This window comes from Erinaceus europaeus, chromosome 3, assembly GCF_950295315.1.
Source record: "Erinaceus europaeus chromosome 3, mEriEur2.1, whole genome shotgun sequence".
Lineage (NCBI taxonomy): Eukaryota > Metazoa > Chordata > Mammalia > Eulipotyphla > Erinaceidae > Erinaceus > Erinaceus europaeus.
The window spans coordinates 156297775-156310996 of NC_080164.1; the positions used below are offsets into that span (position 1 = coordinate 156297775).

Sequence of the window (13222 nt, forward strand, 5' to 3'; positions counted from 1 at the left end):
AAAGTCAGGAGAAGATCTATATCTCAGTGGCCTAGTTAGTGATGGAGCTGTGAAAGTCTCTCTGCATAACCACTGGATTATCTCTGCCCTACCCTGCTTTATCTCTTGGTCAGGAGTCAGTGATTAAGAAGCCTACTTAGAGTTTGAAAGCCGTTAGGCTCCCATAGCCTACAGGGGAGAAAAAGAACAAAAGAGGTTTTTAAGCCACTGAGCTCCAAATCAGGGATTAAAATACTATTGAAACAACCATCATTTCCAAAACTGTCAACCTTTTAATTACCTTACTTAGACACAAGTCAATCCAGGCAAGAGTGATCAGTAATTTGAAAAATACTGAGAGACTACATAACATACTATATAAAATGGTTAAACCAAGAAGAAATGTAGGAGAAATGAATCAGGACAAGAGACCAGATAAAAGCCACCCAAAGGTTGAAGTACAAAATAATCAACATCCAAACACTAGTTAATGAAATAATCACAGGAGCAAAGAGTTTGAAAGAATCAGAAATGCAGAAAGAAAAAAAAAAAGAGACTTTGGAAGAAAAAACTATCTCAAGGTCATTAGAGACCTGAAAGCTGAAATAGCTGAGCTAAGAACACAACTAGCTGAACAAGCTAAAACAGTATCAGAACAGGGTAACAAAACAGATGAACTCCAGAAAATAGTAGAGGGAAGAGAGAATAGAATCAATGAGGCTAAAGACAGAATTAGCAAGATCAAGAATGAATTAGAGACAACTAAAAAAGAAGTAAGAGACCTAAAAAAGAGTTTAAGAGATTCTAAAACAACAACAGAGACATATGGGATAACTTCAAAAGAAATAATATATGCATTATTGGCTTACCAGAGGAAGAAAGAGAGGGAGGGGAAGAAAACATTCTTCAGGACATAATAGCTGAGAACTTCTCTAGTCTAGACAACATAAAAGACATAAAGGTTCAAGAAGCCCAGAGGGCCACAAACAGAATTAACCCCAACTTAAAGACACCAAGACACATCATATTTAGAATGGAAAGGAATAAGGATAAAGAAAGGATCTTGAAGGCTGCAAGAGAAAAACAAAGAGTCACCTACAAAGGAAAACCCATAAGATTAGCAGCAGAATTCTCCATACAAACACTACAGGTCAGAAGAGAATGGCAAGACATCTATTGAGTGCTCAATGAGAAAGGCTTTCAACCAAGACTGCTGTATCCTGCTAGACTGTCATTCAGACTAGATGGAGGCATCAAAACCTTCTCAGACAAGCAACAGCTGAAAGAATCAACTATCACCAAGACTACCCTGAAAGAAGTTCTGAAAGGTCTCCTATAAACAGTCAGACCACCATAAATATTCCATCTATCAGAACACACTAAAACTTTACAGGAATGATGTTAAAATATCTTCAGTCTTTGATATCAATAAACGTCAATGGCCTGAACTCACCTATTAAAAGACACAGAGTAGGAAGATGGATCAGAAGACACAACCCAACAATATGCTCTCTACAGGAAACCCACCTAATTCCACAAGATAAACACAGACTCAAAGTGAAAGGATAGAAAACTATCATATAAGCCAATGGCCCACAAAAAAGGGCAGGAACAATTATTCTCATATCTAACATGAAAGACTTTAAAATAAATAAAATTTAAAAAGATAGGGATGGACACTACATAATGCTCAGAGGATCAGTCAATCAAGAGGACTTAATAATTATTAACATCTATGCACCCAATGAGAATCCATCTAAATACATCAAACTTCTACTGAAAAAGCTACAGCAATATACTAACAGCAACACAGTCATAGTAGGGGATTTCAACACCCCATTCTCTCAACTTGACAGATCATCCAGGCAGAAAATCAATAAAGACATAAGGGAGCTAAATGAAGAGATAAACTAGAACTATTGGACATTTTCAGAGGCATTCATCCCAAGAAACTGGAATACACATTTTACTCAAGTCCACATGGCTCATTCTCAAGGATAGACCATATGTTAGACCACAAAGACAGCATCAACAAATTCAAGAGCATTGAAATCATCCCAAGTATCTTCTCAGACCACAGTGGAATTAAACTAACACTTAACAATCAACAAAAGATTAGTAAGAGTCCCAAAATGTGGAAGCTTAACAGTACACTACTTAACAATTACTGGGTCAAAAAGGAAATAAAGGAAGAAATCAAAATGTTCTGAGAGTTCGATGAAAATGAAGACACAAGCTATCAAAATATTTGGGACACAGCTACGGCAGTACTGAGAGGGAAGTTCATAGCCATACAAGCGCACATTAGGAAACAAGATAAAGCACAAATAAACAGCCTGATTGCACATCTTAAAGACCTACAAGAAGAAGAACAAAAGAACCCTAAATTAACCAAAAGGACAGAAATCACTAAAGTTAGGGCAGAAATTAATAATATTGAAAATAAGAAAACCATACAAAAGATCAACAAAAATAAATGTTGGTTCTTTGAAAGAGTAAACAAAATGGACAAACCTTTAGCCAGACTCACAAAACAAAAAAGGGAGAAGAACCAAATAAATTGGATCATAAATGAAAGAGGAACACAACACAACAGAAATTCAACATATCATGCGAGGCTTCTATTAACAACTATATGCCACCAAGCTAGAGAACCTGAAGAAGTGGACGATTTCCTAGATACCTATGAACTTCCAAAATTAAGTAAAGAGGAACTAGGTAATATGAACAGGCCCATCACAGCTAATTAAATTCAAACAGTTATCAAAAACCTTCCCAAAAATAAAAGTCCTGGACCAGATGGTTTTACAAATGAATTCTACAAAACCTTCAAAGAAGAACTAATACCTCTACTTTTAAAAGTCTTCCAGAAGATTGAAGACACTGGAATACTCCCTTCCAGCTTCTATGAAGCCAACATCACTTTGATACCAAAAGCAGACAGGGATACAACCAAAAAAGAAAACCACAGACCAATATCTCTGATAAACATAGATGCTAAAATATTGAACAAAATTCTAGCCAACTGGATACAGCAGTATATTAAAAAGATTGAACAGTATGACCAAGTGGGGTTTATCCCAGGGATGCAAGGTTGGTTTAATATAATCAATCAACGTGATCCACCACATCAACAAAAGCAAGACTATGGGAGTCCGGCGATAGCGCAGTGAATTAAGTGCATGTGGCACAAAGCGCAAGGAATAGCGTAAGGATCCCGGTTCGAGCCCCCGGTTCCCCACCTGCAGGGGAGTCGCTTCACAGGCGGTGAAGCAGGTTTGCAGGTGTCTATCTTTCTCTCTTCCTCTCTGTCTTCCCCTCCTCTTTCCATTTCTCTGTCCTATCCAACAACGATGACAGCAATAACAACAACAATAACTACAACAACAATGAAAAACAAGGGCAACAAAAGGGAAAATAAATTAAAAAAAAAAAAAGCAAGACCAAAAACCACATGGTCATATCAATAGATGCAGAGAAAGCTTTCGACAAAATACAACATCCCTTTATGATCAAAACACTACAAAAAATGGGAATAGATGGAAAATTCCTCAAGATAGTGGAGTGTTGTATGCTTTACATTGGGTTCTAGTTCTCCCCCACCGAGAGAATTAGATCAGTCCAGTTAGTTTCGCGGGCCTGCTTGGCCCCGCCCCAAAGGAACCCCGCCAGGGTTCCTGAGTTCCAGAGAGAGAGTGTCAGAGTTCCAAAGTTGCAGGGCTCGAGAGTTCCAGAGTTGGAGAGTTCCAGAGTTGGAGAGTTCCAGAGTAAGAGAGAGTGCTTGCGCCGCCGCAAAGAGACAGCAGAGTTCTTTTTGGTGATTAGTTTGTCTTAGTTTATGAATCGTTGTTCCTGAATAAAGAAATACAGCTTCCCTGCCCAGCCGTTGTCTCCGCGTCTCTGTTACCCGCCCGTGAAGCTAGCCCGGCCAGCAAGAGCCTCCGAATTTTAACAACAAATGGCGCCCAACATGGGGCACGAACCCACGACCCTGAGATTAAGAGTCTCATGCTCTACCGACTGAGCTAGCCGGGCTAGCTATATATATATGCTATATATAGCAACCTACGGTCAACATCATACTCAATGGTGAAAAACTGGAAGCATTTCCGCTCAGATCAGGTACTAGAGAGGGCTGCCCACTATCACCATTACTATTCAACATAGTGTTGGAAGTTTTGCCATAGCAATCAGGCAGGAGCAAGGAATTAAAGGGATACAGATTGGAAGAGTAGAAGTCAAACTCCCTATTTGCAGATGACATGATAGTATACATAGAAAAACCCAAGGAATCCAGCAAGAAGCTTTTAGAAATCATCAGGCAATACAGTAAAGTGTCAAGCTACAAAATTAATATTCAAAAGTCAGTAGCATTCCTCTATGCAAACATGAAGTTAGAAGATAAAATACAGAAATTATTTCCTTTTACTATAGCAACAAAAACAATAAAACATCTATGAATAAACCTAACCAAAGAAGTGAAAGACTTATATACTGAAAATTATGAGTCACTACTCAAGGAACTAGAGAAAGACACAAAGAAGTGGAAAGATATTCCATAACATCATCAAAACGAATATACTACCCAGAGCCATACACAAATTTAATGCTATCCCCATCAAAATCCCAACCATATTTTTTAGGAGAATAGAACAAATGCTACAAATGTTTATCTGGAACCAGAAAAGACATAAAATTTCCAAAACAATCTTGAGAAGAAAGAACAGAACTGGAGGCATCACACTCCCAGATCTTAAATTGTATTATAGGGCCATTGTCATCAAAACTGCTTGGTACTGGAACATAAATAGACACACTGATCAGTGGAATAGAATTGAGAGCCCAGAAGTAAGCCCCCACACTTACAGACATCTAATCTTTGACAAAGGTGCCCAGACTATTAAATGGGGAAAGCAGAGTCTTTTCAACAAATGGTGTTGGAAAAAATGGGTTGACACATGCAGGAGAATGAAACTGAACCTCTATATTTCACCAAATATAAAAGTAAATTCTAAGAGGATCAAGGACTTGGATGTTAGATGAGAAAATCAGATACTTAGAGGAAAATACTGGCAAAACTCTTTTCTGCATCAATTTTAAAGACATCTTCAAAGAAAAGAATCCAATTACAAAGAAGACTAAGGCAAGCATAAACCTATGGGACTACATCAAATTAAAAAGCTTCTGCACAGCAAAAGAAACCAATACCCAACCAAGAGACCCCTCACAGAATGGGAGAATATCTTTAAATGCCATATACCAGACAAGAGTTTAATAACCAAAATAAATAAAGAGCTTGCCAAACTCAACAATAAGAAAACAAATGTCCCCATCCAAAAATGGGGAGAGGAAATGGACAGAATATTCACCACAAAAGAGATCCAAAGGCTGAGAAACACATGAAAAAGTGCTCCAAGTCTTTGAATGTCAGAGAAATGCAAATAAAGACAACAATGAGATACCACTTCACTCCTGTGAGAATGTCATACATCAGAAAAGGTAACAGCAGCAAATGCTGGAGAGGTTGTGGGGTCAAAGGAACCTTCCTGCACTACTGGTGGGAATGTCAATTTGTCCAACCTCTATCGAGAACAGTCAGGAAAACTCTCAGAAGGCTAGAAATGGACCTACCCCATGATCCTGCAATTCCTCTCCTGGGCATGTATCCTAAGGAATCCAACACACCCATCCAAAAAGATCTGTGTACACATATGTTCTTAGCAGCACAATTTGTAATAGCCCAAACCTGGAAGCAACCCAGGTGTCCAACAACAGATGAGTGGCTGAGTAAGTTGTGGTATCTACACAATGGAATACTACTATACAATTATAAAAAATGTTGACTTCACCGTTTTCAGTCGATCTTGGATGGACCTTGAAAAATTCATGTTAAGTGAAATAAGTCAGAAACAGAACGATGAATATGGGATGATCTCACTCTCAGGCAGAAGTTGAAAAACGAGATCAGAAGAGAAAACACAAGTAGAACCCGAACTGGAATTGGCATATGGCACCAAAGTAAAAGACTCTGGAATGGGTGGGTAGTGGGGGGAAGAATACAGGTCCAAGAAGGATGACAGAGGACCTAGTGGTGGTTGTATTATTATATGCAAGACTTGGAAATGTTATGCATGTACAAACTATTGTATTTACTGTTGAATGTAAAACATTTCCCAATAAAGAAATTTTTAAAAAGGTATCAAATGAAGGGTGGGAGAGGGGTCCTGGGGGACAACAGGGGTTTGCTATGGTTTTGGTTATTCAATGTTGCACCAAGAGTGACTCCTGAAAGTCAAAATCAATCTGTGAGTCTGAACTCTACAGCTCACTAACCCCACATACTCAGAAGCAGGGCATGACTCACACATGCACACTCTTATTCAAATTAGGCAGCTTCCCAAATTAACTTGGTGTGAACTATGCCAATCTGGATAAGCTAGAACATTTCCCAGGCTCCTCTTTCCTGCAGGATCAAAATTGGAACTGACTCAAAGACACATCTGTGTAAAATTTGGAAAGCAAAAGTGGAAGACCATTTTTTTCCAAAGGTCATCGGTCAAATAAGGTGACAAGAAGAGAAATGCCTGCTCAGCTCAAGCTTGTCCTCATTCTCCTCTGCTCCTCTTCCATCCAGTTCTTTACATGTTGAGCTTGTGTATTGATCCAGGCTGATCCCAGGGCCCCCACTAGCCACCAGCTACAGACATATAGGGGTTAGCGTACAGCAGTGTCATCCATCCACAGGGGCCCCCTCACATGCCACCCTGCTTGGGTGTCTTCAGCCAGAGTGTGCTTTGCTTCTTAGATGGATTAGTGATTTCTCTTGAGTCATGTCTTCTGTGTTTGCACTAATTCTTATAACAAAGCTTGTGCTCAGAACACACAGAGCAATTCTTCTCCCAATTCACCAACCAAACCTCACAAACAAGATGGGCATTGATGTGCTCTCTGTACTTGCTCACAGTTTTCCAGCCTGAGTGTTTGGCACAGAAGACATTTTCTTAAGGTATATTTTGTATGAGACAACAGAGATACTGAAGCACTTCTCAATTCTGACACAGGCAGTGCTGTGGATCAAAACTGCATTCCATTGCTGACTTACTGAACCTGAGATCTTGTTGTGCTGGTCCTCTTACCCTGTGTAAAGGTGTAAGAACGTATTAGGCACTTGGCAACTTCCTGGAAATAAAATTCCAGTATCTCAAATGACCTCAGGGGTCCACAAATCATTGCTTTACTCCCAGATTAGGAAACACACACACACACACACACTCCAAAGATAAGTAGACAAACAAAAAAACTGAGTACCATGAACATATTGGTACAAATTATTTTATTGCTTTTGTTTCTTGGTGATAGTTACCTAACTTTCAACATCATTAAACACTCAAACAATACAGGAAGAAGCCCTCAGCCTCCATTAAGGAGCTCTGGCTGGTGGGCCAGCTGGGATGAAGGTGACTAGACTTGCCCACTTGGCTTACGGAGGGACTTATCCCCTCTGACACGCACGACAGGAGAGGGTCTCCAATGTCTACAAGTGTTTAGGCACTGCAGGTGAGATATCCAAAAATGGCCAATGAGTCTATCCATCCAAATCCTTCCTTTCACCTCAGTTTTAAAAGACCCTCCTGTAGTGAGAAACACCTGTGGAGGAGGAGAAGCGGTTGCCATGGGAAAGGCCGGAATGCTTCTGCTGTCAAGGCTGTGATTATGCTTACAGTTTCTCTCTACTGAGGCCTAAGAAAACCTGCTGACTGAAGAGGCCTCACGCATGAGGGCAACAGTGGGCGTTAGATGCTCCTGCTTGTCAAAGCACAGAGGGAGAGGGATATGTGTCATTATGTTGTGAATTCTGTTCAAAGCACACATCCTATCTCCCAGACACTGCGTTCAGCTGCCATGCATTTGACTGCAAATCCAACCTGATCTTTCTTTGGAATCTGACCTTTTGATCCCATGATCTCTGGCAGCCCGGAAAGTCTGAGGCACCTTGCTATTTCTGCCAGGCTCAGATTTGGGGTGCAGATTCTGGGGGGAGGATAAAGGGACATATAGCTGCGTTACATCACACAGCAGCAAAAATAAATACACAGCTCTATAATATGGGTATGAACCACTACAAAGAAATAAATATTTTAGATTCCAAATGCTAGCACTACCTGGTAGCCAAAAAAAGACACATCTATCTACAACAAGTTGGCTCTATACCTAAAGGAAAAGTGGGGGAAAAATGAAACACTGCTTTTTAAAAATATTTTTTTCTTTTCCTTTTAGAAGAAAGGCCAGTGATTGAATCCTAGATGCCAAATTTCAAAGAACAACTTCTGATCTTCCCAAGGACCATACTGGACTTCCCTGGTAAGAAAGGATGAGGACCAATAGTGTCAGGTGTAGCCAGCCACACGCACAGGCTTTAAAGAAACATGTGGCCAAAGGGCCCATGTCTTTACAAGAGGCACTGCCTCATGTCCTTCCAGCATCTGCAATTCCACCGCTAGAAGGAACGCTCTTTAAACAGTGATGTGGAAAAAGGAAACAACAAAGAGATACAAAGGTGCATTTTATTCATGTCCATGCCACCTACATCTACTGAGCACAGAAATCTGGACTCCGAGAAGGGATGCATCAGAACCAACTATGGAGCACAGAAATCTGGACTCCGAGAAGGGATGCATCAGAACCAACTACTGAGCACAGAAATCCGGACTCCGAGAAGGGATGCATCAGAACCAACTACTGAGCACAGAAATCTGGACTCTGAGAAGGGATGCATCAGAACCAAAACGACAACCAAAAAAATAAAAAAGATGCTGGGACATCTGCCCCGAAGTGCAAAGTTTAGTTCGGAAGACTCTGCCTCCTGGCCAGTTGGTGCCCTCCCTGAGAAGCACTCTTCATGCCTCACTTTCTCTTTCTCTCCTGCAGCTCCTGTCCCTCTCACTTAAGGCCTGGACAGTGCTTTCAGATGGTGCGGCTGCCTCTCCTCTGGAGCTCTGCTCTGGCGAGGGGCTGTCTCCTGGGATATCAGTCGCCTGTGACCTGGGGCTGCCCACAGCCAGACTCCATGGCCTGCCCCTGAAGCCTCTCCACCATCTGCAGCAGGGCTGACCTCTCCAGCTCCAAGGCCAGGGCGGCCTGCTTCAGCTTGCTTTCACTGGTCAGGAGCTTCTCCACCGTGGCTTCAAGGCTTTGGATTCTACTGTTCGCTACCTGGAGTGTGAAAGAGAGATGAGACTATAAGTGTCCGATGATTACACAGGGGCACCCACAGTGCACTGCAGTCCAGCCATGGGGAGCACTTTGGAGCCATATTTTGGGAGCAGTGCATCTAGGTGTTTCCTGTCAGTTGGAGCAGGGTAGGAAGATTCTGTTTCTCAGGTGCTCCCGCGGGTGGGGAGGGCCAACCTGAGATCTGCTAGTGTTTTTCTTTCTCTGCTGTGGCTACAGAGTGAGATGGTAGCTTGAGTGAGGAGACAGACTAATCTCTGAATCACCCAGTAGAGAGGACAGTTCTCATGAGGCCAAGGAAGGATTCATGGGGAAGAAATGGAGCCTCTGAATAAAAAGATTTCTGTTGTACTAAGCCACTGAGAAATGGAGCCTAGCCTATTTGGCTAAATAACACTCATATTCACATGTACACCTTGACTTCTGACTGACATTCAAAATGATCTGTGTGAAGACTTGAGTGGGGTCTTGCACGTGTGTGACTTCACTGCTTTGGGCAAATATTTTTATTTAGATAGAGACAGGGGGAGAGACACCACAGCTCAGAGACTCCAATGCAGTGGAGGGTAGACTTGAACCTGGGTCATGCAAATGGCAAAGCAGCACATTATCCAAGTGAGCTGTTATTAGGCCCTTAAATGCTGGCCCTTCTCAAATCACTGCCAAAGCCCCAAGTTTCTGGAGGAAGTTAGCAGGTATAGGTCAGTGGGGGAAGTTTATCTAAGGACAGCTGAGAAAAACACAGGATATGTATTGGGGCGGGGGAATGCTTTTCTCTATAGCCACTTTAAAAAACTGACACTCCAAAAATACTTTCTTAACATCTATTTATAACATTAAAAAGGTAAGCTCGGGGACCAGCAGGTGGCTCACCCAATAGAGTGGACATGTTATAATGTGTAAGGACCCAAGTTGGAGCCCCAGGCTACCACATGGGAGTGTTTGCATGAGAGTGGTGGAGCAGTCTGCAGTGTCCTCTCCTCTCCCCTCTCTCCCCTCTTCTCTCTCTCTCTCTCTCTCTCTCTTCTGCTTACCCTCTATCTAGAGAAGGCAGTGGGGAGGGGGTGATGACACATAATACTGTATGGTTATAAAAAAGGAGGAGCTGTGTTAGCAGTGAGGTGTTCTGCTTGTCCTTGTCATACGGATAGGGCACCTCAGTGCCTGCTCCATCCCACTGCGCCCTGTGTTAGCCTTTCTACTGCACATCTTCCTCCGCATGTATCCACTTCACAGTGGAAGCTTCTAGGAAGGAGATCCATTTCCCTCACTAAGCAAATACTGCACCAAGGACTCTCTGGCTTCTTTTGTTGAGGAGACTTCTGTGCCACTTTCTGCCCTTCATTTCCCTGTGTGGTCCTTGGTGGTTTTGCTCCGAGAAGCTCAAGTCTTTGGTTCTCCTGCATCACTGCTCAAAGCATCCCGAGCCCAGGTTCATCTCTAGACCTATCTCCGACAAGGTAAAGTGCAGAAATAGCTTCCAAAGAGCTCCAGACGCTTTGACCTCAGCAAAGGAGAATCTGTCTGCTTCTCATAAAAAGAGGCAGTTCTGCTGAGATACCTTTGATCTCGACTATAAACAGACCAGGGGAAGAAAGGTCCAGCGGTCATGAGAACCCCAGCCTGCTGGTGCGTCTGCTGAGTTAATGAACCACCACACGCCCGGGTGTCAGGAAGCTGCTTTATAAACATGCTCTACCTGCAGCTGTTCCAGGAGGTCGAGGTTCTGTTTGCGTAAGCTGCTGTTGGTTTTCTCTAACTTGTCCATTCTTTGGTTGTCACTGAGAGGAGAGGAGTCAATAAGCTCCTCTTGAAGCACATGGTACTCAACTTCATAAGCTTGTAACTGCTTAGAGATGTCCATCTCGAACACCTGTGAATGTACAGAAAAGTCCTCAGTAATGATAATGAGAAACACACACACACACACACACACACACACACACACACACACACACACACACACTGAGCACCCACTAGGAACCTACTTTAGGTCTGGCATTATAAGACATAAATAAGAAAAACTCTGGGAGCTGGGCGGTAGTGCAGCGGGTTAAGCGCACGTGGCGCCAAGCGCAAGGACCGGGTTAAAAATCCCGGTTCGAGCCTCTGGCTCCCCACCTGCAGGGGAGTCGCTTCACAAACGGTGAAGCAGGTCTGCAGGTGTCTATCTCTCTCCCCCTCTTTGTCTTCCCCCATCTCTCTCCATTTCTCTCTGTCCTAACAATGACGATGTTATAACAACAAAAAGACAACAAGGGAAACAAAAGGGAAAATAAATAAATAAAATTAAAAAAAAAAAAAAGAAAAACTCTACACAAAGACGCTAATGGTTTCATCTAAGAAGAAAAGCTATAATAAATACACAGAAGGTGGTCCAGGAGGTGGCGCAGTGGTTAGGGCATTGGACTCCCGAGCATGAGGCCTTGAGTTCAATCCCCAGCATCACTTGTGCTAGAGTGATGTCTGGCTCTTTCTCGCTCTCCTTCTGTCTTACTTGTAATAAATAAATAAAATCTTAGGGGGGAAAAAGAAATATATAGAGGGCTGGGGAGACTGCACAATGGTTAGGAAAAAGAATTTCATGCCTGAGGCGGGTTCTGAGAGGCAGGTTCAGTCCCCAGCACCACCATAAGCCAGGGCTGAGCAGTGCTCTAGTCTCTCTGTCTCTTTCTCTCTGTCTCATTAAAATAAATAAGTAAAATTTAAAAATTAAAGCAGCATATAGGGTGTTGGTAAGACAGCTCACTGGAATAGTGTCCTTGTCTTGTCATGGGCACCAGCTAGGTTCCAGTCAGGTCCCGACTGCACTGAAGGAAGTTTCAGTGCTGTGGTTTCTTTCTCTCTGTTTTTCTACCTCTACCTCTGTCTTTCCATCTGAAAAAGTCTGGAGAGGTGAAACCCCAGAATAAACCTGAGAGTTAAGTGTGGGTCTCTAAAACTCATTTTCCAGAAGCCATACCTTCATTTTTTAAAAAAGCTTTACAAAAATTTATTTTTAGTTCTTATTTTGGTACTTTCTTTTTTCTCCAAAACTTCTGCTGGGTTAATACATCAACTATGGGTTGAAGGGGGAGGAAAAACAAAAGAATCATAGCCCTATTTGTCCAGTCACTAGGTCAGAGTTTAATTATAGTTCAGTTTGGGCTTTGAGAGTTACAAGAACAGCTAAGTAATGGAACTGTTTACTAAAAACCCTCCTTTGCACACAAGATGTGCAGAAAATGAGCCAAAAAACACCAATGTCACCCACACTGCTGAGTGAATATGAAACAATGCCTGAGTTGCCTTCCTTCCCATACTAGTAATAGTGATTTAAATTAAAAAAAAAATCTGTGTGAAAAACAATTGCCGAGTGACCAAGCTGCTCACGTTGGTACTTTCTCCCGGTGACCAGAAGCAGGGCTGTGGGTGCTGCCCAGGCTTTTTCTCCATTTTTGTAGGATGAGCCCACTGGGTTGTGCCTGTCAGCAGAATGAGTTCCCACCTGGATCTGGGGAAACCTGATACTTTAGTCACCACCCCAAATAGCCAGCAAAGACAGAATGCACATCCAGCAAACAAGGCTAGACTTTCAGGGAACAGAAACTGACTCCCCCCCATCCTCTGCATGCACTTAAGAAAGAAATCCCCAAATAGTTCAAATCAATGGAGGAAAAAAAAAAAACCCTCATTGCCGCAGATGATCTTATCTGAAATAAGTTTTCAGAAGCTCTCTTACTTTCTACTTATTGTCTTTCCTCCAAATCTTACTTCATAACAACCAGGTTTTCTTTCTTTCTTTTTTTTTTTTTTTTGCCAATTTTAAATAGTTTTATTACAACCAGGTTTTCAAGTCAGTGGATAATACTTATGTACAAAGGCACCCTGTCTAAAAATGAATGTATGTGGAATGTGGGAACAGTTTGCAGCATTGCTTTGATGCCCTGCCACTCCCTTTAGAGTCAGCAGGGATCAATCTACTTCACTGTCCAGGAAACTGACTCAGAAGTTTTCCATCAATATGTGAACT

At 42.1% G+C, this 13222-nt stretch overlaps 1 protein-coding gene across 6 annotated transcripts in view; it reads right to left on the bottom strand.

The window, feature by feature from the left end:
- Positions 1–8525: 8525 nt before the first annotated feature.
- TBC1D1 (TBC1 domain family member 1) overlaps positions 8526–13222 on the bottom strand; it is a 272373-nt gene continuing 267676 nt past the window's right edge. For all 6 annotated transcript variants that reach the window (XM_060188219.1, XM_060188218.1, XM_060188220.1 and 3 more), the window contains 2 exons: positions 10910–11083; positions 8526–9192 (listed from right to left, as the gene is read on the bottom strand). In XM_060188219.1, coding sequence (XP_060044202.1) covers positions 9007–9192; positions 10910–11083 — 360 coding nt within the window. In that variant the 3' untranslated portion in view covers positions 8526–9006. The remainder of the gene's footprint in view (positions 9193–10909; positions 11084–13222) is intronic.